At 42.8% G+C, this 17,261-nt stretch overlaps 1 protein-coding gene across 1 annotated transcript; it reads left to right on the top strand.

Annotated features, from left to right (window-relative positions):
- Positions 1 to 8,737: 8,737 nt before the first annotated feature.
- fcgbp (Fc gamma binding protein) lies at positions 8,738 to 16,805 on the top strand. The gene is made up of 16 exons (XM_030749263.1): positions 8,738 to 8,830; positions 8,917 to 9,076; positions 9,594 to 9,793; positions 10,043 to 10,184; positions 10,329 to 10,657; positions 10,752 to 11,331; positions 11,426 to 11,508; positions 11,611 to 12,024; positions 12,394 to 12,961; positions 13,099 to 13,697; positions 13,802 to 14,369; positions 14,462 to 14,661; positions 14,771 to 15,151; positions 15,278 to 15,564; positions 16,351 to 16,400; positions 16,494 to 16,805. Exons 1-15 carry the CDS (start codon positions 8,738 to 8,740, stop codon positions 16,358 to 16,360), a joined length of 4,614 nt encoding a protein of 1,537 aa, XP_030605123.1. The 3' UTR covers positions 16,361 to 16,400; positions 16,494 to 16,805.
- Positions 16,806 to 17,261: the final 456 nt, after the last annotated feature.

Raw genomic sequence — 17,261 nt, forward strand, 5'->3', positions numbered from 1 at the left:
TACAGGAAGTCCAGCATCTTCAATTGAAAGTGTCAATTTTTGCCATTTTCAGGCCTGCTATTTGAATGAACTCCTCCTAGGGCATTTCAGCCAGTGAGACCAAATTGGCTCCAGATCATCTAGACAAACAGCCCATCAAATATTGTGGAAATCTTGACAAAATATTAAATGGTGTTGTCACACCAGGCCATTGAAGTTGGCTTTCATTTTTCTCAATGGCGACCAAAATTGTTTGGGCACGTGTTCGTACATGCTTTGCCCGATCTGCCTGAAAATGTAATCACTCATGTACACAGCCACTCTGAACCCATAACTATGGATTCAAGGCTATACGTAGCTGCAAGAGCGCCCCCTACAGAAGCAAATGAAATTTTGTATAGCATCCACAAACTTAGTTTCTCGGAAATGTATGAAAATGTGTTTCAACATTCTTGACATCATCCTGATCAAAACAGTCTATCAGACCCATGCCCTATTTTGCATGCTGGAGCCGTGACCCCACCCCCAAATATTCCATTGCGTCTATGCCGAGAGCAAAAGATATCTTTTCCTAAAAAAGAATTCAACTTTCTACAGACCTTCTGTACACCATCACGATCACAAGACCTCCGAGTGCGGCACGGGTCGACGAGCGCCACGGGTCGACGCGCAGGGAGTGCGAGGGCCCGATATCACCGCTTGCGGTTTTAATTTGTATTGGTCCTCAGTTTGTTATTTCTAGTTCCTTGTGTTTCCATGTGTCAGGTCTGCGTCCTTGTTCCCCGGTCTGACTTCCTGTTTTATTTTGATAGTCTTCTGGTCTCTGTCTGTCATGTTCAGTTTTGCTTCCCTTGGTCTTTTCATTATCATTAGTATTTCCTGTGTTCCCAGCTGTTCCCACTCCCCCTGTTATCCCCTTGTGTATTTAGGTGCAGTGTTTTCTCTGTCTGTTGTCGTCATTTGTGCCCTTGTTGTGTGCGTTCTGTGTTTTGTCTTAGTTCTCGGAATTCAAGTCAAGTTATTCTTCTGTTTTTCTGAATTTGCTGCTGGTTCAGTCCAGTCCTGCTGTCTAGCCTGTTTACGCCAAATAAAAGCTGGATTGACATCTTAGCTCCGTCTTTTGTTTCCTGTGTTGGGGTCCACTTCCTGCCTGCCACACAGCCGTACATGACAAAGACTGGATAAAAATGGCATCCATGGGAGAGTTCCAAGGAGAAAACCCACTGCTGACCAAGAAGAACACAAAGGCTCATCTCACACTAACCAAAAAACATCTTGATGATCCCCAAGGCTTTTGGAACATATTCTGTGGACTGACGAGACAAAAGTTGAACTTTCTGGAAGGATTGCATCCTGTTACATCTGGCATAAGACAGCAACTGCTTTGCTGCTTCAGGACCTGGACAACTTGTCATAATTGATGGAACTGTGAATTCTGCTCTCTACCAGAAAATCCCGAATGAGAATGTCCAGCCATCAATTCATGCCCTGAAGCTCAAGCATACTTGGGTCATGCAGCGGAACAAAATCCAAAACACACTAGAAAATTCACTTCTTAATGTTAGAAGAAGAAGATGAAGAAGATGGTGGTTTTGGAGTGGCCTACTCAAAGTCAATACTCAAATACGATTGAGATGCTTTGGTGTGACCTTAAACAGGCCGTTCATCCGAATCCAACCGAGGTGCGAGTTGCACCAGAGTAAGTCTGATCCATCGACAGCGTGCAGCTCTCAGATGATCAGCTGCAAACATCCTGGTGCCAGACAGGCATCACTAGAGGCCTCATGTCCATCACCAAATGGTTCAGAGCTGGTTCCTCAAAATCCCTCCAATGTGGCTGGATTTAAAAAAAAATCCTCCACAGTGACGTCAAATTGCTAAACAAATATTTGATTGCAGTTCTTGCTGCCAAGGGTGGTACAACTAGTTATTAGGTTTAGGGGGCAATTATTTTTTCACACAGGGCCAGGTAGGTTTGGATAAATTAATTTTGTATTTACTTGGGTTATTTCTGTCTAATATTAAAATTTATTTGGTGATCTGAAACATTTAAGTGTGGAAAATATGCTAAAAATTAAAAAAAATCAGGAATGGGCAGATTGTATGTTCTGACTAAAGAAGCATTTGGAAACCATGGTGATGAGGATGATGATGATGATGATGATGATGATGATGATGATAATTTAAAGAGTCTCAAAAACGGAGTAAAACTAAAAAAAAAAAAACAAGCAACTCTGATGTGGCAATACAACATTAAAATATTATATAAACACTGTTTAGATTTTTGTTTTGTTCAACGCCATCCTATTATCAGAGCAGACTGATGGATGTCTTCTCAAGAGATCTGAGTAACTTTGAAGATAAGGTGTGATTTTGGCCTTATCAAATTCAGGCCTTGCAAAGCAGAAAGATTATATTGTTTGGTTACACCAGAATATACAACTGCAATTTGGCTAATAATCAACTTAACCTATATCTGTCAGGGTTTAGATATCCATTATCAATGGATTTTATTCTGATGAAAAAAAATCTAATATTGGATCAAGCCTTTTAGATCTTTTACTCCTTTTTTTCCCACAAATTTACAAATGTTTCTTTTACACCAATAAAAAATTGATAAAAGATTGTTTAAGGATAGCAGATACCAAGGTGTGCTCACACAGAAAAAACCACAAATGATTCACTTCATACATGGACAAATAGTTTGCATTAGATTTCACACCCACATCAACAAACAGTATGACTTACAAGTCATTGCCAAGTTCTGCCTAAATTTGTTTTGGAGGAAGGGTATTGTTTTTTTAGGAGTTGTTCCTGCTGAGCTTTTTTTTTTTTTTTTTGGTTGATGTTTTTGTCTGTTTCTCTATAAAAGGATGGAGGTGGAAAACACATCATCCCACATATAGCTCTGAGCAGGTAAGCACTGATCTGTTTGAGATTCAGAGGGCTGTTTAGCTGGAATGCATTTACATCAATTACATAATGTAACTCTGAAACCTTTCTGCAATTAAAACAAGAATTTATTTCCTTCAGCCATGGGGGCCATGTTACTGCTTTGTGCTTTGGCAGCTTTACTCAGTTGTAAGTATGTTTTGTCATACTCCTGTTTTTTCATGTATTTTCACTGGGACATGTTTGTTCTTTTCTTCTTCTCAATTTGCTGCAATTTTTGAAAAAAAAATCAGCAAAAAATCTTTACTATAGGAATGAAAATTTCAAAATTTGAGAAAACACAGGCACACACAAGCATGCATGCAGAGTTTTATATATATATATATATATATATATATATGTATATATATATATATATATATATATATATATATATATATATATATATATATATATAGTGTGTGTGTGTGTATAATCAATAACCTTATAAATATGGATAAAAACTGACTTAGAGTCTCAGAATTGCCTTGCAGAATACAATTGCTCGATTTAAAGCAATTTATCCATGATGTCAGCCCCAATTTGAAAGCATTGTTGTGCAGCCATACCGGGTGTTTGTGTGAATGAGGCAAAATGTTAAACAGGTGAAGAATGTGAAAGTGCAGCACATAAAGGATAGCCATCTAAATTGAAATTTGCTTTTGTTGGGAATAGCATTTACCTTTAGCTGCTATTGAGTTGTCGCGATTAAAACTGAATGGATGAAACAGGAGTGTAATCTAAATCCCCCAGGCCCTGACTGAGCCCAGAATGTGGTCTTTTCACAGCAAAAGCGCCGCTATTGATAATATTTTCATTATGCAATTATATTGTCTGTGCAAGTGACTTATTGAGTGCTGCAGAGAAGCAGGCAAATGACTGTTCCTTCGTCTAAAGCTCTCACAGTTGTTATGAAGGAAAAAAGCTATCCATTCATTACAGACTCACATTCATCCCAGATTTGTAACTTTGAAATGGAGACATTTTTCAGCGCTTTCTTTGATGTCTTTTTTTTTTTTTTCTGTAATGTGTATGTTATCCAAAAACTCTCAATGAGTGTTTTAGTATTTCCAGCCTGAGAATCCTTTGACTGCCTTGGCAGAAAAAATAGTTGCATTAATTTTTTTTTCATTGTTTTCTTGCTCTCTCACCTTCTGCCAGGTCCATCTAGTGCTGGATGGGCAGGGAGGGAGTTTGCCCTGTCATTTATGCAGAATTATATGCCAAACTATGACACTCCTCAATATCAGCTGTACATCACTGCCATTCAGGCTAATACAAAAGTGACGGTGCAAGTGCCTCCTTTAAGCTTCAAGCAAGAAAAAGTGTTAAATGCTGGGGAGGGATTCACCATCAGTCTTCCCAATAATGTTGAAATGTATGGTAGCACAAAGTCTTCCAATACAGTGCGTGTCGAAGCCTCAGCCAATGTGACTGTAACCTCCTTCAACTCCAAGCTGAACACAGCAGACACATCTGTGATCTATCCAATCAGTGAATGGGGTACAGAATATTTCATCTTTACACCAAGTGGATCTCCCTTTGGAACCTTTAAAGAGTTTTCTGTGACAAATGGTAAAGAAAGCCAACAAGTTGAGATTTTCCCAAAAGGTGCTATCAATTTCCAGGGCCGTGTCTATGGAGAAAATAGCAAATTGGTCATAGATCTCCAGCCATATGAGAGTGTCCAGCTTCAGAGTACATATGAACTTTCAGGTACTAGAGTTTCCTCCCAGCGTCCTGTTGCCGTTTTTGCTGGTCACACTTGTACCTGGAGATTCTCAAACTGCAACCATGTTTATGAGCAGCTACTGCCAGTAAGCAGCTGGGGATCACGTTTCATCGTGCCTCCGCTGAGTTTTCAGACAAATTTTGATAGTATCTTCCTCCAGGCCTCCCAGGACACAAAGGTCACTGTCTATTCTGGCAAACGTAAGGATGATTTGAGTTTGACCAGAGGGCAGACGATGGAGATCCACTACCGAGTTCCTGAAACACTGTCCATTCAGGCTGATCGTGCCATCCAGGTCCTCATGCTCTTCAATGGTGTTAAACGAAGCTGGTTCGATTTCTACGACCCTTTCTTGATGACCATAATGTCCACTGACCGTTTCTGCTCTTCCTACTCATTTGAGGCTCTAGAAGGGTTTGAAAACAAAGCTTTGATTGTAGCACAAACTAGTGGAACGGCAGCACTGCGTTGGGATAATGCAGACCTGCCGCGTGATGTGCAGTGGAAAAAGATTGAAGGGACAGATTTCTCTTGGGCAGAGATATCCTACAAATCTAGCAACAATAGGCACACCTTGTCAAGCTCTGGTTCCCCTTTTGCTCTCTACAGTATAGGATTCAGTCATAATAATGGTTTCGGGGCCCCAGCACAATGTATGCAGCCAGGTAAGCAGCACACAATATAGATGTTTATGAGTCCCCAAATCCCTCACCAGTAATATTTCACACATGTAATGTAGAATTATGTAGCTAATTATTGTATTTGTTTCCAGGAAAAGGATCTCTGTCCTGCAGCAGTATCACCTGCAGTGTCAATGAGGTGTGTGAGATGAACGATGGCTATCCCTCCTGTGTGCCAGTGAAAAAAGTGCCTGGAACCTGCTGGGCAATGGGAGACCCTCATTACCGTACTTTTGATGGGCGATACTTTGACTTCATGGGTACCTGCACGTATGTCATTTCTAAAAACTGTAAAAAGGGTGACGACCTCCCAGACTTTGAGATCCTCGCCCAGAATGAGAACAGAGGAAGTCTCAGGGTGTCCTATGTTGCCATGGTCACAGTGAAGGTGTTTGGCGTCACCATCACAGTAGTTCGGTCTGAGACCGGCCGTGTGAGGGTAAGCCTCTGTATTTATTCTAGTTAAAAGCTATTTAATTTTTCAAGCATCCTGTCTTTGCCTTATCCTTATATTATTTATTATTTTGGTGTATAACATAGTAAAATGCACACATTCTATTAGAGTAAATAATATGTACAGTATAACATTTTTTTTTTTTCATTTTCCATTTGTGCAGATTGACAATAGTCTGTGGAGTTTGCCAGTAACCCTGAATAATACCAGACTGAAAATGTTTCAGAGCGGTCGCTCTGTGGTCATTGAGGTTGATTCTTGTCTGACAGTCCGTTACGATTGGGAACACCAGCTTGTGGTCACTCTGTGCAGCAGTTATGCTGGTAAGACTTGTGGACTCTGTGGTAACTTCAATGGAAATTCCAGTGATGATTTCACCACACCCTCTGGCACTCAGGCAAATGGAGCTGTGGCCTTCGGTAGCAGCTGGAAGGTGCCGGGGCTCGGAGAAGCTCAGTGCAGAGATGACTGTGTGGGTGGGTGTGAGAGATGTGAAAGCAGCCTGATGAAGACATGGGAGGGTGACTTGTTTTGTGGACTCATCACACTTAAAGTAAATGGCCTATTCAGCAAATGTCATGAAGTCATTGACCCACAAACATACCTAGAGAACTGTAAATATGATTTATGCATGGGAGGCGGTCTTCGACATTTCCTCTGCAGTGCACTGGAGGCTTACGCTGAAGCTTGCCAGATTGCTGGGATCCAGATTCAAGACTGGAGGAAGAACGCACGATGTCGTGAGTAATGTGTACTAAATTAATGATTACATAATTTTTTCGTTAACTGTTACAAACACTAATTGCATTACTCTCCTTTTTCTCACTAAAGCTGCCCAGTGTCCAGCCAACAGCCACTATGAGCTTTGCGGCAGTGCCTGTCCTAACACATGTTCGGACCCTAATGCTTCCTCCAAATGCAAACGTCCTTGTGTGGAGACCTGCACCTGTAACACAGGCTTTGTTTTAAGCGGAGATAAGTGTGTGCCTGCTGCTCAGTGTGGTTGTACGTACGAGGGTCGATATATTCCTGCTGGTGAGGCATTCTGGGCTGACCAAGACTGTAAGCGATGGTGTAAATGTGATGCTGGATGCAAAGAGGTTGAGTGCCAGGGAAAAGGCTGCAAGACAGGGGAGCAGTGCAAAGTGGTTGATGGCATAAGAAAGTGCCAAGCAGTGTCTCTTAGCACCTGCCAGGCCACAGGTGATCCCCATTATGTGACCTTTGACAAGAAGAAATTTGATTTTCAGGGCACATGTGTGTACCAGCTTGTTGCAGTTTGCTCCAAGGACCCTGAGTTAGTCCCCTTTGAAGTTCTTGTGCAGAATGATCACCGGGGCAGCAAGGTGGTTGCCTACACCAAGTTGGTGGAAATCAAGGTGTACTCCTTCAGCGTCATCATTACTAAGACCCACAAAGGCCTGATTCTGGTAAAAGGCACATATTGTTTATTGTAACAATGTTAATTTTGTGAATTCTGCTCATATTTATACTGAACTGAAAATGTAATTTGGTTTCAGGTGAATAATGAGCTGGTGAATCTGCCCGTCATCCTGGACGATGGAAAGATATCTGTTTATAAGAGTGGCTGGTACGCTGTACTCACAACAGATTTTGGCCTGAAAGTCTCTTTCAACTGGCAAAGTGATGTGTTTGTAACACTACCAAGCAACTACATGGGTGCTGTTTGTGGCCTCTGTGGCAACTACAACGGCAAACCTGACGATGACCTGATTCCGAAAAATGGCAGCAAGCCTGTTTCGCCAGCAGGTTTCGGTTCCAGCTGGAGAGTTGCTGAGATCCCTGGTTGTGTTGAAGGCTGTAAGGGCGTCTGTCCTGACTGTGACATTAATGAGAAAGCTCAGTATGAAAAGGATGATTTCTGCGGTATATTAAAAAACCCCAAAGGGCCATTCCGTGACTGCCACGCCAAGGTGGATGCAGCTGGATTTTTTGAAGACTGTGTTTATGATGTATGCCTATATAATGGCAGGAAAGATGTGCTGTGTCAGGCTATTGCATCATACACAACTGCCTGCCAGGCCGCAGGGGCCAAAGTGTACAACTGGAGAACTGCTCAGTTCTGTGGTGAGAAATGCCTTCATTTTAAAGATAATTTCTATTAAAAAATAACAATATATTTTTGCATGAACTGGAAAAAGGAAAAGGCAGAATAAACAGTTCATGTCCTGTTCTTTTTTTTTGTTGGTTTGTCTGTTTTTTTACATTGTTGTTGTCTGATGTACACTTCAGTGTGTTTTTTTTCCTTTTCAAGCATTTTATGTGCCTTTTCTAATGACTGTCGACTTTGTGCTCTAAATTGAATTGGCTCTTTTATGTCTCTTATGTACAGCAATGAAGTGTCCCACCAACACCCACTATGAAATTTGTGCAATTGCCTGTCCTGCAACTTGCCAAAGTCTGACTCCCCCTCAAGGCTGCAAGGCTCAGTGTGTAGAGGGCTGTTCCTGTGATGAAGGTTACATCCTTAGTGGAGATGTGTGTGTTCCCTTCTCACAGTGCGGCTGCATTTACAATAACCGCTATTACCGCACTGGAGAAGTGTTTTATCCCAATGGGCAGTGTCAGGAGGAGTGCAAGTGCCAACAAGAAGGAGAGGTAGAAGAGATTAGAAGGGAAAAAAAATAAAGATTAATCATTTGGATCTAATTGGGCTTTTCACTTTCATCTTGTTTCTCATTTTTTTCCCAGGTTCAGTGCAAGAAGTTCACATGTGGCCCCAATGAGATCTGTAAAACAGAAAATGGTGTCCAAAAATGTCACCCTGTTGGTAAGGGTGTGTGCAGCGCGTCTGGTGACCCCCATTACCTCTCTTTTGATGGGCAAAAATTTGATTTCCAGGGTACCTGCACCTACACACTCTCCAAGAGTTGTGGACTGGAGGGTACCCACCTGGTGGCCTTTTCTGTTCAGGTAGAGAATGTGCAGTGGGATAGGGCGATGGGCAAAAAAGTGGTGTCTGTCACCAAGCTGGTTGCTGTGGAGGTCTATGGCTTCACCCTCATCATGAAGAACAATATGTTTGGAGTCCTGGTGAGCAGTAGACCTGCTTGTTTTATGAAGATGTTTAGTTGTAGTTATTTCTTGAACTAACACAGATGCCTTTTTTTTTTTTTTAGGTAAATGGCATATTAAACAACCTTCCCATGAATCTTAATGATGGAGCGGTGCTGGTTTATCAAGAAGGATATAATTATGTTATTGCAACCAATTTTGGGCTGCTTGTCACTTATGACCTGGTTTATCATGTGACAGTCACAGTACCTGGTAATTATCAAGGTAAGGTCTGTGGCCTGTGTGGCAACTACAATGGTGACAAAAAAGATGACTTCCAGATGCCCAACCGTGCGCTCGCCAACAATGTGAATGTGTTTGGAAATTCATGGAAGATCGCGATTCCCAATGTTGTGTGTGGAAACGGCTGTGAAGGGGATTCTTGTCCTCAATGTGACCCAGCTCGCAAAGCAGTGTTTTCAGAATCCACTTACTGTGGTATAATGACAGCACCCAAAGGACCTTTTGCAGTTTGCCATAGTAAACTGGACCCTCAACCATACTTTGCTAACTGTGTGTTTGATTTGTGTGCTTCCAATGGTGATGGAAAGGTGCTTTGTGACAGTGTAGCAGCCTATGCCTTTAACTGTCACGCAGCTGGAGTGGATGTCAAAAACTGGAGAACACCTTCCTTCTGTCGTAAGTGATGACGTTCACAGGTTCACTTTTATTATACCCTATTAATGTCCTTTTGGATTCTTCTCTAATATAGTTTCCTTCTTCTTTTGATACTTTATTACAGCCATGAAATGCCCCATCAACAGTCACTATGAGGTGTGCGCTCAAGCCTGCTCTGCCTCCTGCCCTGGCCTCACAGACATTGTCAAATGCTCCTCCAACTGTGTGGAAGGCTGTGAATGTGATACTGGCTTCTTATTCAATGGACAGATGTGTGTTAACGAGACTGAGTGTGGATGCTATGAGACTGGAAAAACTTATAAGGTAAAAAAAAAAAACAACAACAACACTATATACAATAATCTAGTTTTTTCTACTTGTCAAAGTGGCTTTAGAAGATACTTATATATATTTGTACTGGAAATAACGTTTTCCTGTAGGATGGTGGATATTTCAAAGTTTGCTTTCAGAGTTTAGATTTGCTCTGAGGATTTTTTTCTCAGTCATAATTCGCATATTGACAAAAAAGTAGTATTTTTCCATGTTTAATGAACTTCTTCTATATGTCACCAGCCTGACGATGTTGTGTATGACGAAGACTGTAACAGAAAGTGCACATGTAATCCAGCAAAAGGCCTCATCTGTGAAAAGTACTCCTGTCCTGAAAGCACCAAATGCATGGTCAAGAAAGGCATCAGAGCATGTTACAACACAGGCAAGACACAAACACTGTGTATTTGTATCTACCCGTCCAAACATATTTTCACTAATTATATGCTAAAAAAAAATACAGTGAATTGAGAAATAAGATGCAAATCAAATTGTAATTAGCAAATTTTCCTTTATTTATCTTTTGCAGACCCCTGCAAAGATATCAAGTGTCGGGTACAGGAGACATGCCGAGTTGAGAAGGACGTGGCCACATGCATCCCCAAATACACAGGCACCTGCTGGGCCTGGGGCGACCCCCACTACCACACATTTGATGGTTACAACTATGACTTCCAGGGGACCTGCAAGTACATCATCTCTAAGACATGTGGTGATCTGGATGGTCTAGTTCCATTTTTGATCACTGAGAGGAATGACAACCGAGGCAGCACAGCAGTTTCCTATGTCAGGAATGTAGACGTGTTTGTGTACGAGTACAGCATCACCATCCAGAAGAACCAAATTGGTCAAGTCACGGTAAGTTTTAGTTACTTGTCTGTTTGTTCTGTCTGTTTGGTCTGATTGCGTATGTACAGTACATGTATATACTGTTCTGTTGCATGTTCCTCAGGTGAACGGGGAGCTGCTGAATCTTCCTGTGCATTTGGGTGATGGTGAAGTGTCAGTGTTTCAAAGAGGAAACACTGCAGTGGTGGAGACAAATTTTGGTCTGGTTGTCTCCTATGACTGGAACTGGTACCTTGTCATCAAGCTTCCCAGCAGCTACTACGGCATGGTCTGTGGTCTGTGTGGCAACTTCAACGCTAATATTCTTGATGAACTGCGAAATCCAGCTGGAAAACCAGTTTCCTCCGTGATTGAGTGGGGCAAGAGCTGGCTAGCGCCCAAACAGGACAAGGAACATCCTTGCTGGGACACGTGTGAGAAAAACTGCCCTACCTGTGACAATAACGAGGTTAAGCTCTATAAAACTGAAGCTTTCTGTGGGGCTCTCACAGACAAGACCAATGGTGTGTTCCAGAAGTGTCATGAGAAGTTTGACCCCCAAACCTTCATGGACAGCTGTGTGTATGATATGTGTTATAATAAGGGGGACAAAAAGATGCTGTGCCAGGCACTGAGCTCCTACAGTGAGAAGTGTCGTGATGAAGGAATAATAATCAAGAACTGGAGGGAAAAATTCGGCTGTCGTAAGTAATTGAGAAAAACTTTTTGCTAATGATTGCAATCAAATATGAAGTTCTCCTTTTCTGATTGCCTTGTCTTTATTTAATTTATATCCAGCGATGAACTGTGAGCCTCACAGCCACTATGAAGACTGCGCCAGCCCATGCCAGCCATCCTGCCCGTTCACTGACCAAAAACAGGTCTGCAGCGGTGCCTGCGTGGAGACCTGTGTGTGTGACAGCGGTTATGTCCTCAGCGCTGGCGTCTGTGTGCCTGCTAAAACATGCGGTTGCTCATATCAGGGTCGCTACTACAAACCAGGACAGCAGTTCTGGGCTGATGAGGCCTGCCATCGCCTGTGCGAGTGTGATATGACCCTGGGCATGGTGGCATGCCACGAGGCTTCTTGCTCTACCAAAGAGCAGTGTACTGTAGTGGATGGAGAGCGAGCCTGCCGACCCATTAGTTACGCCACTTGCGCAGCCTCGGGTGATCCACACTACCGCACTTTTGATGGCCGCAGGTATGATTTCCAAGGCACGTGTGTATATCAGCTGGTGGGGCTTTGCTCTCAGAAACCTGGGCTGGTGCCATTCAAGGTGACTGTGCAGAATGACCACCGGGGAAGCAAGGCTGTGTCCTACACGACAACTGTCAAATTTTCCATTTATAACATCACTCTCACCATAAGTAGAAATTACCCTTACAAGGTCTTGGTAAGTAAGATGTAGATAATGTGAAGCATATGTGCAATGTAATAAAATATTGAATGCCTAATGTGTTTTGTGTGGATTTTAGGAGAGCAAAGGAAATAGGGCAGAGCATGTAGTCACTTTATTGAAAATGAAAACAGAAAAGCCTCAAAACTGCTGGATGATAATGCCTTTTGTCATTGTTCTAATTCTGACATACCTCGTGCTTTTCTGCACATGTATTTAATTTCATCTTAAAATTTTGATCCTGGCAGATTTAATTAAACTAAGATTTAACTGCACATTAAAATGGATTAGCAAGGGCAAAAAATTATTAAATTTATAAGCTCCTAAAAATATTCCTTTCTCCTTCCCTCATTTTCTGCTTTTTAGCTCAATGACCAGCTTGTTTTGTTGCCGCTGGATTACAATAAAGAGCTGCTTGTGTCCCTCAGCGGCTGGACAGCTGTAGTGGAGACAGCTGCTGGTATCACAGTGACCTTTGACTGGTATAGCACGGTGACAGTTACTCTGCCAAGCACCTACCAGGATGCAGTCTGTGGCCTGTGTGGTAACTACAATGAAAAAGCACAAGATGACCTGACGATGCCCAATGGCAAGATCGCTTCTGATGGGAGAGAGCTGGGGGAGAGCTGGCAGGTGGCCCTTGTACCAGGCTGCTCATCAGTCTGCCAAGGGCCGTGGTGCCAGGCCTGTTCAGACTCCGAGAAGAAAGTGTACCAAGCCAACAAGTACTGTGGTATTATTGTAGATAAGGCAGGGCCCTTTAGAGATTGCCATAGCCGTGTGGACCCAGCTCCTTACATGGAGGACTGTGTTTATGATGTTTGTCATTATCGTGGGCACTATGGATCAGTGTGTGATGCTGTGAAAGTGTATGCCTCTGCCTGCCAGAGCATTGGAGTCACCATCTACTCCTGGAGAACAGAAAGCTTTTGTCGTGAGTTTTATTTATTTTATTTATTCTTTTTTTTGTTGTTGTTCATTTTTATTTATTTTATTTATTTGCCTCATTTCAAAATATCTCTTTTATTTTTTACTTCGTTTCTTTTCCCATCTTTTCATCCCATCCCACAGCAATGGTGTGTCCTGCTAAGAGCCATTACAGCCTGTGTACCACGGGTTGCCCAGCCACCTGCGCAAGCTTGACCTCCCTTGGCACCTGCCGCAGGCATTGTTCAGAAGGCTGTGAGTGTGATGAAGGCTACCTGCTGAGCGGGGATATCTGCGTACCAGTAAAAGACTGCGGGTGCTCCTATGACGGTCGATACTACAAAAAAGGAGATGTCTTCTATTCGGAAGACAAGTGTGCAGAGGAATGCACTTGTGGAGAGAACGGGGCTGTGTCCTGCCAAAAGGCCAAGTGCCGTCCAGGAGAAATCTGTAAGCTGGTAGATGGAGTGAAAGGCTGCCACCCAGAGGGGCAAGGAAAATGTGTGGCTTCTGGTGATCCGCATTACATTTCCTTTGATGGACGCAGGTTTGATTTCCAGGGTACCTGTGTCTATGTACTGGCCAAGGTTTGTGATGATGACAAAGGCCAGCTGACACCATTCACTGTGACTCAGGGGAATGAGAAGTATGGAAATGGAAAGGTGGCTGTAACCAAGTCAGTGGCGGTGTCAGTCTATGGTTATGTCATTTACATCCAGCAGAAAATGCCATGGAAAGTCTTTGTGAGTTTATCGTCTTGATCAAAAATACTTGTGTAGATATATTTTTATACTTTCTGTCACAAGAGTTTTTCAAAATGATATTTTCTCTCGATCTCTCTGTGAAGGTGGATGATGAGCTCCTAAACCTTCCTCTGTCCCTGGAGAACGGGCGTCTAAGAGTCACGCAGGAAGGTCGCAACATAATTGTCCGAACAGCCTTTGGACTGACAGTCCTCTATGACACCGTGTACTATGTTGAAGTGATCATTCCTTCTACATACCAGGGTAAGATGTGTGGTCTTTGCGGAAACTACAACAAGAACAGTGGTGATGATTTCACACTTCCTGGTGGCAGACAGACCACAAACGTTGATGACTTTGGGAAGGCATGGGTGGTGGACCTGCCTGGGTATGTGTGTGGTGGCTGTGGAGGACAGTGCCCACAATGTGAGCAGGCCAAGGCTGTTTTATATGGAAAACCCAACTCCTGCGGCATCATAAGTGCACCTAATGGGCCTTTCAAAGTGTGCCACAGCAAAATTAACCCAGCAGCATATGTGTCGGATTGCGTGTTTGATGTTTGTGCTGTGGGGGGCAACAAAGACACTCTGTGTAACAGTGTGCAGGCTTACGCTTTGGCCTGCCAGAGCGCAGGAGTTCAAATCCAGCCATGGAGGAACAGCTCTTTCTGCCGTAAGTAACACACGACAGCTTTTAAGATCCATTCATGTGTTCTGTGCTTTGTATTTCAGACACAAATTTCTTGCAATTGTTTTCTCTTCCAGCGGCTTCCTGCCCTCCACACAGTCACTATGAGATGTGCGCCGACACCTGTGGTGGGACGTGTGCCAGCTTTATTAACCCGTTTGCTTGTTCTGAAAGCTGTTTTGAAGGATGCCAGTGTGATGATGGCTTTGTTTTTGATGGTGTCCAGTGTGTTCCCCTGAACAACTGTGGGTGTGTGTACAACGGCAGATACCTGATGGTAAAAACCGACTAACGCTACATTCTGGTCTCTAAATTTACGCATGAAATTTAGTGAAAGTTCTATTTACTGACCTGGAAATAAAAATTTTTAAACACCTCCTTTCCAGCTGGGCCAAGAAGTGGTGGACCAAGACTGCAAGTCTAAGTGTGTGTGCCAGGCCTCTGGGCTGGTAAAGTGTGAAAAGCTGTCCTGTGCCAGTGGGGAGGTTTGTGACGTAAGAGATGGGGTCAGGGGTTGCCACATCAAGCAGGCCCAATGTGTCGTCAGCCACGATGGACATCTGAATTCCTTTGATGGCATGTCTGGAGCGATAAAAGCAATAGGGGCATTTGAAGTGGCGTCTCTGTGTGATGAGAGTGCTGAGCTGTGGTTCCGTGTGGTCGTGGACGTTAGGGTCTGCAAAACGGGGGCATCTCCCGCTGTTGCCGCTGTGTATGTGTTTTTCAAAGAAACCACTGTGGCAGTGAACAGCGAGCGTGTCACCTGGGTGAGAACTTCTTGATGCAAATACTAAAAGTGATACACAGTTTAATTTGATCTCAGTTTAGATCATAATATACATCATATACCACAATAATAATAACAGTTATGTTCCATTATCTGTGTCATCCAGGTAAATGGCAGGAAAGTGTCTCTCCCCAGCAAAGTGACAGGCGAACTATCGGTCCAGATCTCAGAGAGGGGCTTGATCATTGAGAGGGCATCTGCTGTGCGGGTCACTTACTCTATTTTACAGGAGGTCACCGTCATTATTGACAGTCACCTGTCTGGTAAAATGTGTGGTGCCTGTGGTAACTACAATAACAACTCTGAAGATGACATGAAGACAGCAGATGGGAAAATCACCACTGATGTGTCTGTAGTTGTTGGCTCCTGGAGCGCTGGCGACTTTTCCAGATGGTGAGTATTTTAAAGGTATACTGTAACATTGCCTGTGTATATGTGGGGGTAACAGTGATCCTGACATTAACTTTAATTATTTCCCTGCATGTTAGAAGTTTACATTTATTTTTTTAGCTTAAATGCTATCTTTCCCTGTATTATGCAAACTGCAAACTTAATTTGACCACTGCAATAATCAAGTACAGATCAGCGAGAGATGGGAAGGTGCTATGACCATTCAACCGCTTATTCTCTTAACAGCAAGAACTAAACAAGGACTCCACAGAGCCCTTTTAAGCGAATGAGAGTGTGGTTTTTAATTGCATTTGGTCCAATTTAATTAAGAAATGCCAGAGAATCCCCTATGGTAATTACTGATTAAAAAGCAGGTAAGGCTGACAGGCATGGCCATCAAAAGCTACCGAGCTTGCAATCCAATCACTGCTTGTCATCCAAGGACATTTAAGACTCATCTGGGTGCAATATTAATTTGAGCCCTCATCTTCAGTTCTGTGTCCAAGCCTTAAGTCAACTCTTCAGAGAGCAGAGTTTTGTCCATCTCTTTCCTCTATTTACTTGAGTTATTCAGTTGAGTTGTCTTTTTGCTGCCATTTTTTTCATCCCAAGTCCCCAGAGAACGCAGGAAAATCCCTCCAATAAGAATCAGTGCAAATCCTTAGTGCTCAAATATGCCTTTTAAAACACAAATTTCACATTCAAAGTCATCACGCATAATCTATGTTGTGCTTGAGTGGAGACTGCTTTCTTTTGCTCCTATAAGTTCAATTTTCTTTTTCATTGCAGCGGCCTGTAGAGATGCTGATTCGGTGTTGCCAAACCCATCTGGTTCACAGGTAATAAAAATAAAATTGTTTCCTCTGAAGATGCGTCCTCATGAATGAAAGGTGCACAGTGTGGCTTACGTCCCTCTTTTTCTCGTTAAACAGGATGAAGAATTTTGCTTGTTCACAGATTTACTCAACCTACTTCAGCACTTCCTCTTGATTCATTGGATAGTTTAAGTTGTTTCCTGGTAATTTTTGCTCTGTATTGTTTACTTTGGGGTTTGTTTGTTTGTTTGTTTGTTTTTTAAAAAAGAAGCATGTAGCTCATTCTTGACCAACATCTCCATCTAGTGGGGGAGGAAATAATATCATCTCCTCTCCAGTGAGCCCCACAGAATATTCTGTTGTGAGGCCTATCTGAGACTTCAACTTTTACAATGTTTCTGTTATACAAAATACATTCTCCTTATTTTTCTGACCACTAAATAAATACATTTTAACTGCATTATGTGCCTGAGTTCTTTGTGATTCTCAACAGAGGCTCTGGAGAGTTTTATGTGTACCAATTTAAACTGTAGTAGTTTGTGTGTGGCTCCTGATGCATTGTGCACAGCTGTGGACATGTCTTGATAAGAAGACCTATCTGTACGAAAAGTCCTTGGAGTAGGATATGTGTGTGTATATGTGTGTGTGTGTGTGTGTGTGGGGGGGGGGGGGGGGGGGGGGGGGGGGGCTGAGAAAGGAAAGCTTCCTCCACCGAGCTCAGGAGAAAAATCTCGCAGTTTGGTGTAGGGGGAAAAAAAAACTCCTGAAGAAAGTTTTCATATAGCTGAGGGAAAACTGCAACACTGACACTCTGGTCTGGGTATCTAGTGTGTATTTGCTTAATTGCACCGAGCCCCCTCTTTGAATCCTGGAAATTGCACTACC

The sequence above is a fragment of the Archocentrus centrarchus genome, chromosome 16 (assembly GCF_007364275.1).
Source record: "Archocentrus centrarchus isolate MPI-CPG fArcCen1 chromosome 16, fArcCen1, whole genome shotgun sequence".
NCBI lineage: Eukaryota > Metazoa > Chordata > Actinopteri > Cichliformes > Cichlidae > Archocentrus > Archocentrus centrarchus.